General features: G+C 49.8%; 1 protein-coding gene across 1 annotated transcript in view; it reads right to left on the bottom strand.

Moving 5' to 3' along the window:
- Nucleotides 1-22,421, bottom strand: part of LOC119401275 (uncharacterized) — a 226,552-nt gene that overhangs the window by 85,417 nt on the left and 118,714 nt on the right. Inside the window, exons 2-3 of the mRNA XM_037667965.2 lie at nucleotides 17,083-17,241; nucleotides 12,714-12,957 (exon numbers count right to left, since the gene is read on the bottom strand). Of these exons, the coding sequence (XP_037523893.1) occupies nucleotides 12,714-12,957; nucleotides 17,083-17,206 (368 nt within the window). The 5' untranslated portion in view covers nucleotides 17,207-17,241. The remainder of the gene's footprint in view (nucleotides 1-12,713; nucleotides 12,958-17,082; nucleotides 17,242-22,421) is intronic.

Here is a 22,421-nt window from a genome sequence, read left to right as displayed (position 1 = left end):
GTGCGTAACAATTAACCCGCGCCACATATCAGCCAGGTCGACTCGACGCCGGACGTTAAGCGGGCTCGGTTGGAGTCCCCGCTACTACGTCATCATTAGAGCGGCGGCGCAGGAGCTGGTTCGTAACGGCCGGTGTTTTTCAAGGGGCGGGAATCCTACGTTTTTGAGGTGTACGACAGCGCCTTCCCGAAAAAACTGCGCTCCCCCGAGCATGAGGACGCAAGCCAGTGTTTAGGGCGTAATGAAATTCAAGAACGAGAGCCGTCGTGGAACGCTCTAGTTCCGAGTACAAGGTGGCGTCCAAAGCACGAACTAAGCGAGAAAATGTTACGTCACTCTACGCGCTGCCCTGCACAAGTGCTCTGTCGCGCGCACACAAACGACAACGTTTCCGGCGCATTTTATGCGCCGACCTCCGTTCCATGGTCCCGCGTGCAACCCCTCTCGGCTAACCCCCTCTCCCCCCCCCCGCACACGCGCTAAGCCTCCCCGAAAGCGAAGCTCAATTAGGAAGCGAGAAAAGCAGCCTGCCTCTTCCGTGCGCGCTAATTTGCGGTTTCAAGCATTGCGCAGTGTTTCTGCAGGAGGGCCCATATACGTTGGCAGTGGATATCATGGCACGCACTATACACTTATTTTTTGTATTTTCTCCCTCCCCCTCGCTTTTACGTCGGCCTTCGTTATTGAGCCGGCGGCACGCTTCTCCTCCTTCACTCCACCGGTGGACGAGGAGCAACGGCCGAGTTAATTTTGCTGCAGGGGGCATTCGACAGAATTATTCCGAATTAGCCGACCACGCCATGCCACCGCAGCCGTTCCTCGCTCGGACCCGCAAGGTCTGCAGCGCTGTTTTCCTTCTTTCGTGCGCGCGGCCTGCCCCTTTCAGAAATCACGAACACGGCGCGTTTCCTTATTCGGCACAATTTGCGAGTTGCGCTGGAAAACTGAGTTTATACGCACGAAATGAACTACGCTGTTCGATAAGCCGTGTACTATAGAGCGTGGTTCAGCATGAGCGTGTGCAGGCGTTACAAATAACCAGCGCCCTCTTTGGAATGAACGCTGTTTCCCCCCCACCACCCCATTCTTGTTCCTTCTATTTTTGTTATGGTTATTACCACAGAAGACAAGAAAAAATTGTTTTCATTTTAAAGGCTACAATCTCGGTTGCTGCGTGTTTCAGAAAGCTGCGTTTACTTTAGAGAAATGTGTACCGCAAGAAACCGCATTGAATTTGCGACGTTCCCTGCGCCAGTGCCAGCCATATATGAAATTAACAGGTGGTAAAACCACGGCAGAGAGTAGAACAAGGCGTGTGGAGCTACGACGAGATAATCCTGTATATTTACGCGCCACGTGATACGTACACATGTTACCCGCTCTTAACGTAGAACAGTGCAAATAAACAAGAAACAAACGAAAAAAATATATTTTATATAAGTGTAGCATTGCCGGCAAGAACGTTTCAGGTAGTAAATTGGATCCATGGACCGTTTCACCAATCTTTACCAAACTCTACGCACGGAACGAATTTCTTCGCATACGTGTGAGGGCCTTTTATGTTACGCTGTGAACTACATGTTATGCCTGAGCTTTCACATAAAAAAAAACTTTAAGGAAGAAGTGGAAAGAGGGAAAATTCTCGCGCGCAAATAGCTGTCGCATGCGAGGCCCGATAAGGAACTGCTGCAAAAAAACTGGACTGCTGCGGTTTCTAACAGCATCCTAGGCCGAGTAAATCGCCGAATGAGCCGCGCTCTTCCCGTCTCGCTCTCCCAGTCGAGCCAATGCAAATTGAAAAACAACCATTACGGTCGAACCTCGTGGAGAAAGCGGCCCTGAACGGAGAGAACGCAGCCGGGTTGAACGAAACACACAGAAGCACGACTCAAGTTGATGCGATCAGAACCGGCAGCGAGGAACGCAATATAACGTGTAATTCCAGGCCAGATACGCAGGTAATGCATGCCTTCCTGGCTACGCTGCGAGTATATATATATATATATATAGCCGGGCACTTTCCAAGCAAATTGCAGATACACTTTGTGCCTTGGAAGGCAATTTTATGCGCGCCGTACACACACTATTCATCATTGTTCGTCTCGCTTTGTTTAAAGATGGCGCAGCAGCTCTCGTTGGAAAAAACGAGCGGACAATCGTTATTCACCGCGAAGCTTCGAGAAATGGAGGCTAATAACGCGGCGCACTGCCGAAGTAGATTAGCCCATTTTTTACACCCCCGCAAGAAAGAAAATGTCTCAGCTGGAAAAAGAGAAAAGGAAGCATAGACGCAGACTAATTTGGTTTCCGCCATACACGGCGCGCACATTCTCCCGCCAGCAGGTGCGCTTTCTCAGCTAATTTTGGGGAAAAGAAAACTCTCGGAGAAGCGAGGCACGAAGCGCGCGTATACGACTCTACGCGAGGCGAGAAGGAAAAGCGAACAGTTTCGAAGAAGGCGGATTTTCAATTTTCTCAGGTGGGCTGGTTATGCACCCCGCTCTGCTTTTTGCACGTTGCGTTTAGTTCTTGAGGAACGGCGCCTGATTTCGGGCTTCGCGGGGGAAATTCGTTCAACGCGATGGCCAGTGCGGTTATTTGTTCGCCAAATACGAACGGGCGGCTAGCAAAGGCGGCGGCCACTTTCTGTTCACCCTTGGATCAATGGGCATCGATAAGACTATGGCTCCAGACGATATATGGCGATATCAACGAGTGACGTCAGAGAAGACACCTTTTGCGGAGAATGTTGGTAAAGAATGCCAAGAAGGCTCAATTGAGGCAAGCGTGATTAGGTGGAATTAACTGTCCAGACGAGAGTCACCTTATACGCTCCTGTGAGTCGACGTGCAACCAGCAACCACACAGAGCGCTGAGTGAACTCAACAGTCTCGGTCAACTTTGTTAATTGTACCTGCGTCCGCCGTGAACTCCATCACGCTATACAGGAACGAGAGACTTCCTAAACGAGTTCCACTTCACGAGACCGCGTCACACGGCCACCAGCGAATTTTCCACAAAAGCTGCCAGGGACACATAAGACGCTGATCGGTTAATGTACTCAGAGTTATGTCAAAAAGCAGTAACTCTACGTGTACCCGCATATAGTTTCATGTACTACGCTACGTGTACGCGGATAAAAGTGTTACCTTTAATTACCCCAGAAAACGTCTCACTGTTTCAATGAACAAAAAACATATCTTAAGCGAAATATTTATTCCTTGTGCTTACTGTGCGCGGCTAGGGGTTTTCCCATTTCTCGCTGTAATCGTGCTCGCAGACTTTGAGCCAGACGATTTCGTGAACAGTTGCGAAGCACGACGAGACGTAACTACGACACGACACACGCGCACTATGAATATCGCGGCACTGTAATTAAAAACTGGTGCGCGCGTACGCGCGGGCCGCTCAGAATAAAAAAAAAAACGCAGGAGGCATAGATGCGTTCGAGCCGTGTCTGAACTGCTCACTCATGGAGCCGATAGCATTACACATTTAGAAACACGCGTATATTTTAAATTAAAATTACAGTCGTATCTCGCGAACTGTAGGAACGAGATTATCCTGTTGAGGAGGCAAAGGATGTCGCCGAACTGCATGTATCTATAAGTGTTGTTTGCATAGTTATGATTTTTTTTTTTAGATTTCAGCCGCACTTGGTTACACGTTTATTGCCCTTTCATGTTTATGTGTCATTTGCGTCCGAGTACACGAATTCTATGACGTTGTAAGAGTGCGGAACTCAAGGGACTTCTTACATGCGAGTGCCGAATATCTCCTGTCTGAATATTTTGTTGTGTGAACTCTCCAGGTGCGTGAACATCTACATTGTACTGAGACTTTGACTATGTGAATGCCAGTTCGGGAAAAAAAAAAAACTGAGTTCTCGCACTACAGCGTGCCCAATGTCGTGTTCTGGCACACACACACAAAAAATAGTTATCTTGTTATTCGTCCGTGAGCACTTTTAGCAATGGCTGTGGGAGAACTACCGCGTAATGGAAGGATAAAGAGTGCTTAACAGCGCAAACGACAGGAGGGGATAGACAGAGCGCTGTCTCCTCTCTTCTATCCCCTCCTGTCGTTTGCGCTGTTAAAGAGACTGTCCACCGTCCATCGCTTTTCTCTTTCGTACCGCAATAGAAAGCGTACCGTCTGAAGTGTCCAGCCTTGCAGCGGTTTCTCTGAAAAGTGAGCAGAAATTTTTAAAACAGAATTTTCCGATCTGCGTTCGGTCTTCTTCCATTGGCGTGAAACATGCCCACAACACTGGTTGGTGGAGGCGATGACGATTGTAGTGCCGGTAAAAATAAAAACCGAAAGCACATGTGATTTTTGTAAGATTACTATATGTTCGCTTATTACTATTGTAATGAATGTAACAGTCGTTTTCAGCGCGCTAACGGTTAAATGAAGCCTTATTATACGATTACAGAACACTTGTTTTGCTGTAATTGCAGTCTGTGCGTTTATTTTAGCACTGCTGCCGCAATCCAAGCCAAGTCCATTCATCAAAAAAGAGACGATATATGCGCGCCTTCACAGCGCAGCACAAGTGAGACATCCTAACAACAATACAGCGGCACGATACGAGCAGCGCGGAGGGCTGCAAGACAGCGCATGAGTTGAAGCAGATGAAATCGAATGCGGCGCCGCAAGCAGCGCCACCGGGCGCCTGTTAGGACGCGGGAGGAAAAAAAGAGCAAGAAAATTGCTCTCTGACACAACCGAAAGCTACCTCAAGTGCGTAAAATACAATTTCCCGTTATGCATGTTTGTTTTAAAGCAAAATGAGCCCACCTCCATGGATTTCATGTCCTACCAACCAATAGATTTCACCACATCGCTGTTGGGCGGCGCTAGCGGTCATTCTTTCACGGTTTTCAGCATCAAATTAAAAATATAATGATTCTTTGTGGGACAAAAGCGTGCTCGTTGCCGCCGATGTGACGAGCGATCTTCTCATTTTCACCACAATCATAAAAATTTTTCCGAGCTGTAGACAGTCCCCTTAAGTACTCTATGTTGTAGCAACACGCCCAATCCTACTGTCTCTTAATGGAAGGCATAGCCCGCGCTATAGATGAGTGGTTCGGGCAGAACAATTGCCGGCTATGCATGCCAGGCTAACACCGCCTGCTGCAGCAACCTCTAATATAGTTCGCTTATTGAAGGAAAAGCTCCATAAATGAACACTTTAGCAGTAAGTTGACCGTGTAACAATATTACTTTTAACACGAAGAAAGAGTTGACAGCGGGTGGCCACGCCACAAGGGTATTATTGACCGCCAACGCATGTTGCTGCGAAAAAAATCACACTTGACTGCACGTACCGTTAGCTGATTTACGTCTCGGGTTCGATTCCAACACGGTTTGCGAGGTTCGGGGCGTGGCAGCTAACGAGAGGCGTGCGCGGCGGGGCGTATTTTTGGCGAGCCCGTCGCACACTGCGGTGTGTAGGAGGGTCGCTTCCGGGGCTGGTGCGCCCACGACGCCGGGTCCCGCACGGTGGTGCAACCATTAACGCCTTCTGTGGAGCACGCGGCGGCGCTTCGCACTGGTAGTCACGCTAACAGAGACGTGAGTAATGGTGTCCGAGTGCAGATGGTGTCAGTCCCGCCGGTATGCTCCTCCTAAATAATGGACGACACCACCGCCAAGTGACCAACTATTGCGCGCTGAAAACGACACCCTCGCAAAGACAACAGCAGCGGTGCGACAGAAGGGGGACACGAAGGCAATCACGAGGACGACGCTTCCCAAAGTCCGCCTGGACCAGCCGACGGTGGAAAAAAAAATGCAAAAATTAAAACGAGAGGAAGGGAGCGAAACGAAGGACTGCGTAGAAGCAGCAAAAACGACGAGGGTTTTAGAGAAGATTAAAAGTCGCGCCAGTCAATTTGTCAGAGAGTCCACGGTGATGAATGAAGGCCTCCTTGCCGAGAGTTCCTCCGCACCGGCAACTAGTCAGGCGGCGGCAAGATTATCGCCAGCCCCGAGCTCGCGCACGTGTGTGTGTATACCGCTCGCCATGCAACAGCGGATGGGGCAAGATGGCGCCCAGTTTGATATCCGCTACTGCGCTGCCGTTTTGTAACGGACGCTTCAGAAAACGACGTAGTAGCGTGAAAGACTGCGTCCTCCATCGGCTGATGAATTGCAGCGCACAACCAAAGCTTTCTTTTTTTCAAGAGTAAACGAGGGAAATCGCTTCTGCGTCTTTAGAATGGACGAAGGGCGGCTGTCGTGTCTGTCACTCGTTACGCTAGGTTATTAGCGTCGTCCAGTACCAGAGAACAACAGCCCACGGTGCGAAATAACACGAAAACGAAAAAATGTTGTCCTCTTGAATGCCCAATCAATCAGTCTGCGCTGTTTTTTGGTCTAAAACATGACGTGCCACCTATCCAAACGATAAACACGCGCGAATACGGCGGCCGTTTAATAAGACATGGCAAACCGACAGATAGGCACAGCGTGCCCAGCACTAGGCCGAGGCACCACTCGGATCCATTGGCAACCGACTTGTGGCCTGTTATGCATCGTCAAAACGGCCACACTGCTTCCAGTCTTCTGAAAGCCTCCCTTGGCGCTGCAGCGTTTTAGCACACGACAGGGTGGCGCATCTGTGGTCCTTTTCGCTGACGATTTGTCTTGGAGAAAAGGCGGCGGCGGGAACGCCTTCCTTGCCGCCCTCTGGCGTGCCGTGTTGCCAAAAACACCGGCCACCCGACCATTCTTCAGAGGCCCGTCTACGTGAACGATGGCTGCTGTGCTCCGGTTTTGGGGATATTTTCTTCCCCTTTAAGAGACTCCACCAATCTCAGCGGAGTGGTCACCTTTTTCCCCACCTTCAGAAACGACGCCGAAAGGACACGCGGCATCGATTAGAGATTTTTCCGACGAGTTGAAACGCTCCAGCTTCTGGAATAAGGTACTGAACTGTGAACCCATTTGAATAGGCTGTTGGAAAAATACACGAGGCATCGGCAGCAATATTTCCCTGTACGCGACCTGTCCACATTACGATTCATTTTGTGCATGTGGCCATTTATTAGGTTTCTTTTTTTTTTTTTTTTGGCGACAGCAACTGTATGGACTCTCAACGGGCATTTTTAACGTCGCCGTCACTGTCATGTTCCGTTTAAAGTCCAAATCGACGACATCGCCCACCGCGTCGTACGTTATATGAACGAGTGAAAGCGCACGAGCATCGCAACAGTCGCGGCTCAAATAGAGGTGAAACGCGCATGGAGGGGTGCCGGAAGCGGGCTGCGTGGCTCCGGCAGCAAAATGCTCCGAAAGGCAGCAAACTCAGCGCCCACGACTTAGGCGAATAGCAATGTGCGATCCAGCTGCAATGCCCGCGCTACAAGGCCATAGAGAGCTTGTGCACTGGGCTCAGACATGTATATAGGATACAGGGCTTCTTGGACTAAAGAGGCTGCCAACCTTGGGCGAAAAACTTCACTTACTATCCAATAAACGTTTATTTTCTATGTGACGCGCGTCATAATTGCAGCTGGATACCTTCCGATTCGTTACACTACACCTTAAGGACCATGGGTGGCATACACGGAGAACTGCATAATTACCTTGAGAACAGCAGCGCAAAATTTCACGAACACGGACAAGCAAGATAACACAGCCGCTGACCATGCTTGCCCGTGTTTCTTAAATTTTGCGCTGCTCAAGATCACGTACAGCCAACTGGCACGTCACCTATGCACACTTATCTGGTTAACCTCACCGCCTTTCGCGTCTCATTTACCTCTCCATCTTTCCCGATTGCACGTAAATGTCTTGTTTTGGCTCGCTATAACGGGCACATATACACACTAACTGACTGAGTCAACCCAACCTTGCTGTCGCACGCATTGGCTTCACGTCCTAAAGCTTGCATTCTGGAACTCCAGTTCGCAACAGTTTAACAGCCCCCGAACACGACGCAGCCTCACACCCCGTCGTGTCGAGAACAGCAGCTCCGGATGCGAAGCGCCCTTACACCATGACGACCTTTGATGCTCTCCGGCGGATGTTACGGTTCAAGTGCCCGTGGTCACGCGCCGCCGGAAGTTGAAAAGCCCCGCCACCGGAAGAGACGCTGTTACGAGGCCAGTTGGAAGGACCAAGTGAAAAGAATGGTGTTCTCGCGCACGCACCGTCTTGAGAAGAACTGAAGGAGCTCTGCACCTACAGGGTACTCGGGTGCCAACCTCAAGTAGGGGTGGGCGAATATACAGCAATTTTGAGTGTCGAGTCTAATAGTCTCCTAATTAACTCGGTGTTCGAAATGAACAGCCGTTAGTCGAAAATACCAAATATTTCTCCCAACAGTTCGCGAACACTTCAAAATGTTTACTGCACCCAAAGGAAGACACAATTGGTGCAAAAGCACAATAAATATCAAAAGGCTGGACCATTACTTGATGGAACGGCAGCTTGGGCTAGTTGGTGATTTAGAATAGACATATTTGCACAGTGCAAAATGAACGAGGACACATGAAAGGACACAACACAACGCCTGCGTTGTGTCCTTTCATGTGTCCTCGTTCATTTTGCGCTGTGCAAACAGGACCATTACAGTCCTAAAACATGAAAGTTCACGTAATGCCGCAGGATACATCGCGCGGGAAGCCCGACATATTACCGGCTTTCCAACGAGCAGTCGCACTGTCTGAGGATCTGTGTGCGTAAGAACTGCCTTAGTTGTTTCTAACGGTCCATTTCAGGTTATAGTCCTAAAGATACGCATACCAAGAAGTGAGCATCATTTAATACTTTTTGTGCGACCGGCTGTCTAAAATTCGAAAAATATTCTAAACGTATTCGACATTCGCGTTGCTTCTGACCCCATAAGGTTGGTTGTTCGCGCCGTTCGACTGTTCGCGCACTCTTCGTGACAAGTGTAAAACATGTCCGCATAAGTGGCTTGGGCTTGCTCGTTATCCATAGTTAAATATCCATAGAAACAGCGCGAAGGGCGAAAGAGACTAAAAGCACAGCGCCTGGCGGTCAACATGCCTTATTGCAGTAGCCAAGTCACATATATGTGTATGCATGAGGGAGCGTGCGCAGAAAGTCAATGACAGCAAGGAAAAAAAAAAACTACTGCAGTAAAGTGTGCTGTAACTCAACGCTGTGTTTGTAGTCTCTCTTGTCCGCATCTTTTGAGGACACAGGGCCGAGACAAGAGGAGTTGCTAACCAGAGTGTTTTGTTCCATGCACGAGCGACGCCCCCCCCCCCCCCCCCCTCTTTCCTTTCTTGCCTGGCCACCTGCAATCTTCTCGACATAAGGCAAATGACAAGAAGTTCGCGCAAGGGAGCGGCCGATCACGCAAGGCCCTCATTCGCGGCTTTCGGTCTTGATTTTGGCGTCACCGCCGCAAGCTCTAATCACTGGCTTTCCCGGGCATAGTGCGACAGCAATGCCGGAACCGGAGATGACGGATGTCCTCCAGCATTCAACGGCGACGTCTTCATCAGGCGGAGTGGACAGCAGACAACGGCGGCCGTTGCACTGCACAGCCCAAGGGCGTACTTCGGGGTGCCGCACAAAAGTGTGCACGCCCACTGTACACGCAGAAGGATAAATATACAGAATAACGTCGGACAGGGAAACACAAGAGCTGCACAACCATCCTAAACGTCCGACTACAGTCACTGCTAGAAAGCCCACGAAGAGCGCGTAGCAAGAACACAACGACAGCTTCACAGTTTCGCCTTTACGGTTCTATATTAATGTATTCACATACGAGGCTTACGAAAAGGGTTCGAGTTTAATTGAGGACGACGCAGCGAGGCATATGGAAAGGAAAATGATAGGTGTAACGTCAAGGGACAAGAGATCAGAGGCTCAAGGTCATCTTAGTCGAAATCAAGAAGAAATGAGCATGGGCAGGGCATGTAGCGAAAGGTCAAGCTAACCACTGGTCATTAAGAGTGGCAAACCGGATCCCAGAAGAAGGCAAGCGCGTGAGGGCGAGGCATAAAGTTAGGTGGGAAGATGAGATTGACCAGTTGGCGGGGATAACGCGGCCGCAGCAAGCACAGGGCTGGGTTGATTGGCGAAACATAGGAGAGACCTTTGTCCTGCAGCGGGCGTAGTGAGGATTATGGTTTGATATAGGCACGAACATCGACAGCCCGATCTGGAACAGCCTGTAGCACGCGAAAATTCATCTAGCTACAAGTATTCGCCAGTCCACGGGTAAGCTGCCACTCGATGAACCAGAAAGGGTACTCTGAACAGTTTACTACATTGCACGTATACGACGTCACCAGAAATGTACCGATTGAAAAGTTTAACAATAGGAAAATTGAATACCAGTCGCTGTTCACCATAGGTCACATGACGGTTGTGTAGGGGCGTCCGATTTACAAAGCCATTAGCGATTAGTTTTCTCGTGGTATAAGAGGCCTTCGGTGCAAATGTAAAGCGTCGTCAGAGTGGCAGCGTTCTTAGCTGCCGCCCCTGACACACACCTCATGGCAGTCACTTAGCTTGCACATATCTGAGGTCGTGTCGGGCCCTGCTCGTGGAACCCGCAAGTTTAAATATCAGCGGAGCATGGATTCTGCCGACGCGAGGCTAGCCTGTTCTGTCGGGTAAACCTCTTCAATTCTGTATTGAAGTGACTGATAACGCTGCTTTTAACAAGCAACCTCGCTAACAGACACTGGAGCACTATTTACATTATCTGTCCTCGATACCTCACGAGTGCGCCATTAGAGTCTTTTAGCAAGTTACGGAAATAGGGTACGCAAATACGGTAAGGCAGTACGGTACCGCTCCTCCTTTCCCAGTCGTTGAGCGGCCAAAGCACAACCAGCGGGAAAGGAGGAATGCTACCGTACTGCCTTACCGTATTTGCGTACCGTATTTTCGTAACTTGCTAAAAGACTCTATTGATGACAAACAACTGTCAAAGCAAGTCGGACATCACAAACCGTCGCAGCAGATGGCTGCAAGTTCATCGTTAGGATTACTTAAGGCAACACACCTGCATGACCTAGTTATATCGTGCTACATACAAGTCTGTGATTGTGCGCATGTGCTCTCTTTACTTTTTTATTGCGATAACAATTTACGGACGCTCGAAGCGCCCGTGGTATATTGTATGTGGGAGTGAAAGCTTGCGAAGGCTGCCAAGGGGCACGGCTCAAGCGGAGATGAAACGAACCGGACGGCTCCGTCGGGCGAAGGATCACGAAGGGGTGCCGGTGGCTAGGCAGCGTCGCTCGAGCAGGAACTGCGAACATTGGTCGCAATGGGCGCGGAGAGTTCAGCAGACAGCTCATACCCGTGTGCGTGCTGTGCTTTCACCCCTCACTTCGCGCTGACAGCGCGAAAACCACTTCGTTCAACGGATCGGCCGTATCCCTTACGTCAGCGTTTTGTAGAGTTATTTCAGATCGGATCCTAAAGGAGTTAGCTGCTAGCCTCACTTTGTATAACATTCTAACTTGATTGATGCTGTCGCATTCATTGCATCACCCTTGCGGCGAAACTGTAACCCTTATCTCTGCGCAGTAAAAAGTAAATGAAACAGCCCCGGCCGCCCTGCGCGCTCTCGCGACCAGATCGAGGTGGTCCCACGAGTTTACGCTTTATATTGAGGCTTCCCACTGTTGAACGGTTGGGCGTGGGATCGGTGGCTCGTTGCTCGTGAGCTGACACGCTCAAGTGGAGCGGTAGAAAGTAGCCGGGGCATTACAATCTGTGGCAGAGGAAGTGCGCACAAACGCACTCCCTGGACAGCTTTGTTACATCCTACGCTTTAAGCGCACCAGTGAAAATGAAAATTCGAGACCTTTTTTTTTTTCGAAATTACATAGGTAGCACCGTAACTGTTACGCACTTCGTATATATTGATGACATACAAACTCCATTGATTGCACTTGACACTGTTCACCCAATGGGCTTGCTGTTGCTCCGTATTCTAGTGAACGTTCAGCTTAATGAACTACTTCCCTACATTTGTTAAAGTTCACTCAAGTGATAGTTTACTGTATCACCCAGCGCCAAGTATATGGTAGCAAATCGTTTTCTTTTTCAACTTCTATGCATTTCTCCTACCTTTCAACTCTCTCAGAGTTTCGATAGCGCACTTTTCAGTTATCGCATCGTTCGAATAGCAGCATAGCTGCAGCTACCCTAGTAGTAATTCATCAAAACGAATGAATGAATGAAAAACTTTATTGGTGCAAAGAAATTCTCCCGGCGAAGGTGGAGCCCTCAGTCCAGGGCCCCTGTGGCCTTTGCCATCTTGCGCGCTCTGTCGATCAGCTTGAGCTGTTCTTCAGGCTTCGAGTGACACATGTAAGAATACCCTGTGCGACCAGAGCAGCTTCAACGGAACTTTTCTCGGTGCGGGAAGAGATGTCGCAAAACATGTGCCGTCACAGAGCACCGTCGTGCACTGGACCTTCTATAGCGCGAGTTCTATTTTTAGAGGGTTCTTGAAAAGCCCGAACGACGAAGACGAGAGAGACACATACCACAGGACCAGCGGTGTGTGTGTTTCTTTCGTCCTCGTTGTCTGCGCTTTTCAAGTGCGCTCTAAAGATGAACCAACTCGCGCCTAAATCAAGATATTGTTGAGAAGTTCCCTTTCGCGAATAAAGTTCCTTGTCTGTCTGTCCCGTTCGCGAAATTGTATGCGTCGCGTACGCTATACGTACAGCGTAAATACAGTGTAGTACACTCACTTCCAGAGGAGGAACGAAGCGACGAGGACGGCGACGAGGACGACCGAGGAGCAGACGGCGATGACGGGCAGCGAAGGAAAGGCCGACGGCGTGGTCAGTTCGGCGCCCACGGGACGAACCTCGCAGAATTGAAGCTCGTCGGACGAAGAGGCGCCCGAACGACGACCGGACGCCACCGACGAGCACAGGCCCGGAGGCAGAGGGGGAGGGGGCACGCCGAACTCGGGGGGCCGGGGAAAGCAGCCTGCGTATGTACAAGGGAAACACAACAACGCGCATTCATGCGCCTCTGCGTATTCTAAAAAAGAAAAAAAAAAGAGAAAAAAAAAAACCGCTATAGCGGAACATCGCAGAACATCGTTTGTTGTATATACGGGCTTTCGTTATCGAAGCTAGAAGCGCTCGTTTTCGTGGCGCACGGCGCAGGCGTCGTGCATGTTCGTGATTGAGGTGACCCAAGTTATAGATGCTCGCACTTACGAGCTAAGATCGATACCATCCTTAACTCTTGCAGTAGTGACGCTGGCCAAATAGTAGTGCGCCCAAGGCACGCTGTTAGAATCTGATACCGTGGCCCAAGGCGCATACAGTGAAGCGGCAAGCCTGTGTTTTCTTCGACACTGAGCCGTGCTTCCTTATAAATTGCAGAAATAAGCGTCATTTCTTTCTCATGCACTGCACTGCTGCTACTACTAGAACCACTACTACTACTACTACTACTACTACTACTACTACTACTACTACTACTACTACTACTACTACTACTGCTACTACTACTACTACTACTACTACTACTACTACTACTACTACTACCACCACCACCAATAGCCCCCCAGTGACACGGGCCGGGCACTAACTTAACCTACGAAGCCAAGGTCCCGATCAGTAACGTTATGGTGAACTTATCCGCCTCATGCGCCACCGATGGCGGCGCTGCGAACGGCGCTCCGGTGACGCAGAAGGGGGGATTCGGCTTTTGTCGTCTGCTAGGCTCTGGCTAGAACAGCAGCATTTTCGTTATAGTTCGCTCGCGTCACACGGCGTTCCTCGACTACAAGGTGTATTTTCTTCCAGTAATACTTCCTTAGAAGGCTGCCAGCATTACAGGAGGTTAAGAAGCGTTAAAAATTGACATATCGTCTATATACCCACAGCCATCGCGGACAGGATCATGCCTATATATGAGTTAGGAGCGTAACTCACTGGGCTGGATGGCGTTGAAATAGCTTGCGTGAAAGCGCGAACGTCCCGCCAAGCAAGTTAACGAGAGTCTACGCCGCTTTGGAACCGAAGCGCGGTCAATTTTACGACTTATTCGAAAAAGTTAGCGTTGCGTAAACAGACTTGTAAACAGACGTGTAAACATAAAATTCACACTTCACTCTCAATTGTAGTCATGTGTACCTGTGTACACAAAACGTTTGTCGACAAAATAAAATTGACAAGTTCACCAACCAGCGGGTTATTGCGGACCACTAGCGTAGATTGGGCAAGTTGGATGCACATTAAAACTTGTTACACGTATACTATCGGCGCCGAACGAAACGCCAGCAGCGGTGCGCGTGTTACAGCTCGCACCCTTATGATTAGAGATGGATACACTCCTGCGGTTTGCCGCTCGTGAGCCACAGTCATGCTTTCGATCGCGCAGTGGTGCCTAATCGGGTGTGCGGGCCTGCCGACGGTGATGGCAGGACGGCGCGCACTATAGTTCCTGATGCTTGGGCAACGCGCACCGCTGTTCGTGTTTCATTTGACACCGATAATACAGCTTTGGTAAACAGTAAGAAAAATCGGCGAAGCGGTCCAAGAAGAAGAGAAAGAGAGCTCTTTCCCACCATTCATTTTGGCCCTTCTGACTGGTCATTGGTATTCTTTACTGCGCTGTAACAAGACTGAATATCTTGAGGCGAAAGCCTTGGATTCTTCGTCAAACACGAAAATTGACCGTCGGCGCCCCGCGTCGGCAACGTCAACACGAGTGATGCAAAAAATGATCGCATGATGACGTTACCATATGACGTCATCATGACATCACACATAGCCACAATTTTGTGACGTCAAGCGATCACGGAGGCAGTGCAAAACCAGGTGATGTGTAGAAAGCTTTCAATACTTCCGATCCTGGAGGCAATGCAAAACCACGTTAGGTCTACAAAGCGTTCGGAGGGGGCGGAGGAGGAACAATACGTCGACTGAATAAAAAGAAGGAGATGGCTTTCGCCGTCGAGTTCTCTTAGGTAAATGCATAAGGGACCCTGTGAGTCCTCTTTAGTAAAATGATCGCGCCACGCCCTTTCTTGATTCGACCGCTGAAAGTGATTTACACTGTCTTACTGCAAATACACCTTATTACGACCTTCGGATGCGAAAGCTTTGTATTTATCTACGTTAGTATGATTACACTAATCCTGTTCAGTGAACTTTCAGACGACCGTGAAACACTCAGCAAACGTAGGCAGCAAAAAAGGGGGGGGGGGGGGGGGGGAAAAAGAAAGAAAAAACTCCGCATTACCTGTCGATATTTTATATCACCGTCGCGCATCCGCTTTTTCGTCGTGCTCTCAGCCTTTTTATCTCTTGTTTACATTTTAAGCACTTACGACGCGTTTACACAGCAGCTGCTGAAAATTTGGATCTAGTCAAAGGCTGTTGCCTGTAACGAGTACTTCATTTATTTGAATGGCACGTCGTTCGTCACGCGCTTAAAACTCCAAACAACGGAAATGAACCGAAGGAGCAGGCTTGGCAGCCGAACACGCGCCGCACGCGGTATATATACACCGCGCTATAACACGGAATCCCGAACGCTGACGTCAGTGATCGAAAACGGGCCGGAAAGTAATTTTGATTGCACCGCCGAAAACAGCCAGAAAAGAAATCCTCGCCATACATGCAGATGTACACATTGATGGCTAGCAGACGACGCCAGCAACAATCGACATTGAACGTGATCCTGATGGCAACTCCGCTCGATTTCGTGGGGCATTTTGCTTGAACATTAAGTACAGATTGTTTTATGAACTTGCCCACTGATGTTTCATTAACTCTAGCAGGACAGACTTGCCGGCAGCGTCGCGCAGCCTTCACGTAGCGAGCGCGCGCGCGAAGAGCGGCACCCTAGTCCTCCCTCTGACGCCACATGCGAGAGGGCGCCACTCAAAGATCTCGAGGCCAATAGCAAGCGACGACGACGCCGCACGCGGTACATGCCCGCAGGTAACGGCAACCGGAAATTTTGCTATAGCGCTTTTTTTTTTTTGACGATACAAATACAACACTGCAGGTCAGAATAAAATGAGGTAATTAACCTACTGACGAGGTCCTTCAAGCGTTCGTCCTAATAGCGGCAGTGTTTAAGTATACATAATCAAAATGCACAAAAATATCACAAATACCTTTTTAAATAGTGGTTAGTCATGCAACATGTCATTTTTAAACCATACATTTTTTTCCGCTAACGAAATAACAAGTACGTACTAGTGCTAACATTTAGCATAGTTCTCGAATCAATGTATGATACATCGGCGTTTTACGCAACTAGAACCAAAGATTTTAAAAAGTGGTTAACCACAACTAAATGAAACCAACGACATATGGTTTGCCGTCATGTGGTGCTTGTAAGAGTATTTTTTGAAACAGCGCTAAAGCAGTTAATTAGCTAAGAACAATTACGCAAGAAATAGAGAGAGAAATGTTTTAATGAAAAGCTGGGGATGTTAGCCTGGCTCTTCGCGTGACATGCTATTCCAGGTGCTGGGTGATGATTTTGATATATACACTGATAACCACAAAACACGTACAGCCACACGCACGTAGACTACACTGTTTACAAAGTTTCGTTCAGGCTCGTGGCTCGCAAGAAAGTCAACAGCGCTATCGTGGCGCGTAGCGCACAGGTGCTGCTTTGCTATGGGCCCAGAATATGTCGCTACTCTAAGCACGAGCCCCATTGAAGATGTAAGGCCGTCTTCAGAGACTATCTCTGATGCGTATCGCTTGCATTCACAAAGAACGTGATTCAGATCTTCTGGGACGTTACAGTGGACGCACATTGGTGAGTCCGACAGCTTAATCTTGCTCCTAAAGTAGTTGGTGTATGCGACGTTTAGTCTGATGCGGTGCAAGCATGTTTCATCTGCAACGTCCAGGACGGCTGATGACGTTGCCAAAGCTGAACATAACGCCTCGAGAGAAATCATCGAGATGCCTTTCTCGAGAAAAGATGCAGCGACACTCGTATCGGCACACGATTGGCGACTCCAGAGATCCCTCTGGACAGATGCTAGTCACCAGTATGGACCTCTTTACAAGATCGATCCGTATGGAGGTTTACGGACAAGCTACACTGTTCAGTGAAAGGACGTACCTGGCCCGACGTCGTCCCCGCAGTCGGGCGACGCTAAGGGGTCTTCGTCGTCGTCGGCCGCGGAGTCGCCCAGGCCTCCGCCTTCGTCCGGAGGCTCCGGGAACCGCGGAGACTCAAACGACATGCTGCCAGGACCCGCCTGGTCCGAGAGGGCTCCGGCTGAGCGAGAGGAAAGAAACAGACACACTGCTCAAGTGCTATAGCACAAACAAGCAGCCATACAGATTGGCGGGCTATTTGTTAGTATGAATAAAAAAAGAACTTGGAAACAAACGAGACACGGAAGAGCAGGACACAAGCGTGCGTGTCCTTCTCTTGCGCTGTCAAGCTTTTTTACGATGATACAACGCGTGAGAGCACTCTCTGAGGAAGCGAGCGGTCTCTCCGACGTCATTCAGTTACGCTCATCTATGAGTGCTGACTGCTCTTCTCCCGCTGTAAAACTTAATTGCAACAGATTTAGCACAGATGACTGTACTGGATTGCTCGTCGCATCACGGTATTGAAAGACACTGGGTTAATCTTTATTTACTCGCGAATAAATACATACATACGACATTTGCAACTATTTTCAGCCATGTCCCATGACGCATGGTTGAAAGGGGTCGTTATGTCAGAAATTAGGTGCAAATGTGAACAGAAGAGAAAAAACAGCAACAAAACAGGTTTGCGTAATCAGTTGTAACAATGCCCAAGATAAAAACAGCACAACTAGAGGATAATTTCAAAACTATGATCCGATTAAGAAAGAGTACATTTTAAATGTCCTTCTTAAACGCTCCTAAAATGAACATTACAATCATGTCAGAGAAGAGGAGATAGCAGGCGCCTAAACATAGGCAGGAAGGCCTCACACGTATGTGAAGGGGAAAAAAATGTAATTGCCCTCATTCGCAGGCTATTTCTAAGAGGGTCACTTCGACGAGGGTGACTTGTTGGCTATTATCGAAAGACGCCGCACCGCGAACACGCGGTCGAGTGGCTCAGCCGAATATGTCACACGCGAACTGCACGCGCATCCATCCGCATGATCCTCGGACTTCTGAGAGCAACATAAGTGAAGGCAAGGCAAAAGGTAGCAAAGTTGAAGAACGCCAAACACGATTTCCGACCCCGCATGACCTGAGTAACATCTTGTCAACGCCAGGCAATTGAAGTGGGCGGAAGGGAATAATGGTTTGCAAGGATGTGTGACGTTGAAAAGACGTTTCTTCACATCAGTGAATGCGGCGGTGTGATGCTATCGATCGAAAGACGGTAGCAGCGAGAGAGATCACCGGGCTATCGAGAACGGCCATCGTGCGCGCTCCTCCTCCTCATAACCGGCTCCACTAAAGCCTCCCCGCTCTGGCCAAACCAGAAATTGCCAGCAGGTTCTTCAATAGGCAGGACTGCTTTATTGCGAAGGTCAGTCGTCGGGACGGACACACTTCTTTTTACATTTCCCCTCCACGTACACCCCTCCTCGCCAAACGAATGCACCGCGGGCACGAAATACCTCCTCTGCAAACGCAAGCGCGCATCGCAAAACACACACGCACGCACGCTCGCCCGTCTATGGGAGAAGCGGGGAGGTGCCGGCACAAAAGTAGAAACGACATCCCCCCCGCCTCGCGAAAAGAAACCGTGCAGTGGCGTAGATACCGCTCGCTCGTCTGCGCTGTGGTCGCATCTGCGACCGCGTACAACGTACGCCGAGCAAGAGACCAGACGAACGGCGCGAGTGCTTTGGAAAACACACGAGCATCGCAATTAAGCGCCACGAGAACTCGGCAGTGGGACATCTTGTTGTGCGCGCCGGTGGTCACCTCGGCGCACTGCAGCTTCTGCAGCGCTGCACGGCACTGCAGAGACCGGGTGTAGTAACCCCCGTGGGCTCGAAGCAATCAAAGGCAAAAGGGACGAAGCCGGCCTCGCCCGCGCGGCAGATAGGAAACAGACCGGGCCCTCCATAAGCAGACGACATCCCGTGGAGAGAGAGTGAAACCGGGTTCGAGAGTCCGCGCTAGGTGACCAGCGAGGAAGAGAGAGGTGAGAATGAGGGCAGAGCCGCTTAGATCCTTGCTCGCCAGCCTCCCCGTCTCAGGAGCCACGCTCGCGCAGTTCTGATGTCGGAATTGGCCGCTATTATTTGCCTTACTAAAACTGTGCAGCGTCTGCGGAACAGGAGACCGAGTTCACGATACACGGACAGGAGGAAGGTATCGAAGTAACGAAGCGTATGGTTCGTACGATGTGTAAGAAGAACCGACCGGCTGGCTTCACCAACGCGTTCACGAGGCGCCTGCTTTTACGAACTGCCCGTGCGTGCCAAGTGGTTTGCGACACACGAAACTGGAAGCGGGATGTCGGCCAGACCGGCCGAAAAATGAGAAAAGCAATCAGGGTCACCTGCTGTCACAAGATGTGTCTGTTATGCGTGCACTGAATTCGGTTGAACCAGTATTGAACCAGTGCAACACTGCCAAGTCCCTCACAAATAAGGTGGGTGCCAGTTAAAGACCCAAAATACCCGCATGATGAGGCTTGGACAGAGGACTTCGGATTAGCTCTGACAAGCCGGTATCTAGAAGTGTGGGGGGGGGGGGGGGGGGGGAGAGGCTGTCTCGTGCGCCTTCTTCGGTATGCGGCGGACACTATAACTGAGCCAGGCGCTCAGCAGCAACAGAGAACGCCATATTCGCCGAGCCACGTCGGCACATACGCTGCTATACAACGACCCAAAGTTGATCTAGCTGCTAAGAGAGAGAGAGAAATGGTTTATTATGGCAGAAAAGCTGAGAGGTCGGCCTGAATCAATGTTCTGGCCTGCTCATCATAAGGATTCATCATAAAAGAAGGCAAGAAGTGCAAACACGGATACGAGAGAACAGGTCTTACGCTCTGTATCTTGTGTCCGTATTTGCGATGATCTTTTACGATGATCTACGCCGCCACTTCGATGGGCACCTTGGCTGTCACCGCGACGAAGGAAAGCGCGAAAAACACGGGACGAGAAGGAAAGCACGGCACGTTTGTCGTGCTAGTCTTCGCCGATGTGAAAGAAATAGCAACACGACCAGCATTCAATACTTCTTGGCTATCCCATGCATTGGAAGGAATAGCTCTATGTTATGGCGTGATGACGTAAAACTATTCTGTTCCCATTCCGTATGCGCCAGTGGCGCTCCGCGATTGGTCGCAGGGCCATCCCCACTTCGCTTGTTGGTCGCAGGATGCCGCGGAAACATCCACTCGCACGGCTGGGCCGATAAAAACGTAAACTTCTTTTCTGTGTAGCATGCCCCGTTCTGAAGAGAACATAGATGGCTGCCCGCCGATTGTTCTGGCGCTGGGTAGCTGGCCGCGAGAGTGAATTTGTTAGCTTCTGGTCGCCTGGCAGTAAAACGGCCGTCGAGCTCTTTCCTTTCTCTCAGAACAGAATTCGCCGCCATTTTCTATACAGTTTCGAAACAGGGGATTCTCGTCGCCTATTTCGTGCATTTTCAAGTTTGTTCTACATAATTTAGCATAATCTCTGCGTACTCGTCATTACAACGTCACGGGTTTCTGCGGTTTACGGATGCAGCTTCACTGACAGGCCAAATGTGCGCAGCCCGAAAATTCTAGACCGATTGAGGAGGGCTACTACTGGCGGTCCGGGAGTAAAAACAAAACAGAATAAAGCTAACACGTGCGCCGTATTCCAGCGTCGATCGGCTGACTTGTTCACATTCTAGCTCACGCAGCGCTGCACACTTCTGTCGAGTAAGACACCGGGTAGCGACGGAGTGTTATGTCGCCCGCTCACGCCACGGGCCCATTCCAGCGCGGATAAAAAAGGTCGGCGTGGTCGCATTACGACGGTAGCCGGCGTTCGGCTCCGCAATAAAGCTTGATTTCGGGAGGACACGGCGAATCGGTGAGGTCACCTCGGCAGTGCGGGTGCACGTTGGACGCCACAGAAAAGTTTGTCCGGCACCGTGCATTTTAATTTCCGTCATTCGAGTTTGATGATCAAAGTTTCGTTCGAAACGCGGAAACTCTGGGAGCGGGGGGGCGCGGATTCCGCAGTTTTACGGAGCACATCGCTGTAAAATGTGTCGCAAATGGGAAGCGAGGCGCAGTTACAGGAATGTTGCCTGCCAGAAAACTTTAGTCGTTTCATCTATTCTTAGTTGCGCCCCTCCACTAGTCCAATACTTCCTCAGCAAAAGACTTGAGCGACCGATTACACCAAAGCAGCGACGACGCCAACTGCTTAGTAATAAGCATGCGCGCCCATTACCAAGTCGCTCAAAATTCCCAAGTGCCTCGTGTTCCCAGCTGGCTAGCTATGAAATTCGAGAGTTATTACAACAATGATAAAAATCGTTTTAATTATATTAATAGTGCAAACATAAACACCACACAGAGGAAGACAGGAAAGCTCGCAGTTATCTCCTGAAGGAGAGGCCCCGCCCACGTGATTGAAGATGCGAGAAAGAGAACACAATGAACAGACTCAGAGGAAGGCACACACGTCATAACGCACGTCATAGCGTCACAATTCTTTGCTAACCTCAGATCGCTGTGCCTAGAGTACGATCATTGCAGACGCGAGCCTATAGTCACGTGGCTGACAAGAATTCTAGCACAGCTTCGTAAGCCCCGTAGCAGCTCCACCTTTCGGTAATACGCAATATGGAAACGAAATCGGGAATTGAGCACCGAGCAGGGAAGACAGCGGGAAAACTTTGAGGCGTTCTAACTTGCTTGGTGCAGCAGTGCAGTGTGAATCAAAGGCGCCTTTTCGGAAGTCGGAGAACAAGCGGGCTACGAATTTAAACAACTCTTGATTATGGTTATTTTCTTCATACTGTAAGCTATTCTGCCAGTCCATGCACTGGCTCGCAGGAAAAACAAACTACTGCGCAAGATATCTTCTAGAAAGAGCAATTTCATCCCGGGCTGCTTCCAAGACTGCTTCCAAGAGAACACACAAAGCGCGTCACATAATAGCTCGACTGAGGAGCCGAGCTTAGGGAAAATTACGAACGCCAGAACTTTTCCTTTTCTTCGAACGAGTGCCGCCTACAATGCGAGCCCTATACTAAAGAAAGAAGAAACAACACTTTCTTCCGAGATGGTAGGCCTTCATCGCGACTTGCGCAGTTTCTCCACAGAGTTTACATTTCTTTTTCTCTTGAATCTCCCAGAGCAGTTTGTACAGCTCAGATCGCGCGCGAGTGCAACAGCTTGACATCGCAATCTGTTCGCTCCTCCCGGAGTGGAGCAGTTTTGAAGCTCAAAACGGGCGGCCGCTCATCGCAACAAGAGGTTCCCTTCCTTCCCCGATCTTTTCAGCCTTCTTAATGTTT

Source organism: Rhipicephalus sanguineus, chromosome 8 (genome assembly GCF_013339695.2).
Source record: "Rhipicephalus sanguineus isolate Rsan-2018 chromosome 8, BIME_Rsan_1.4, whole genome shotgun sequence".
In the NCBI taxonomy this organism is placed as follows: domain Eukaryota; kingdom Metazoa; phylum Arthropoda; class Arachnida; order Ixodida; family Ixodidae; genus Rhipicephalus; species Rhipicephalus sanguineus.
The sequence above is the reverse complement of the archived record's forward strand: the minus strand, read 5'-3'. Positions and strand labels throughout refer to the sequence as shown.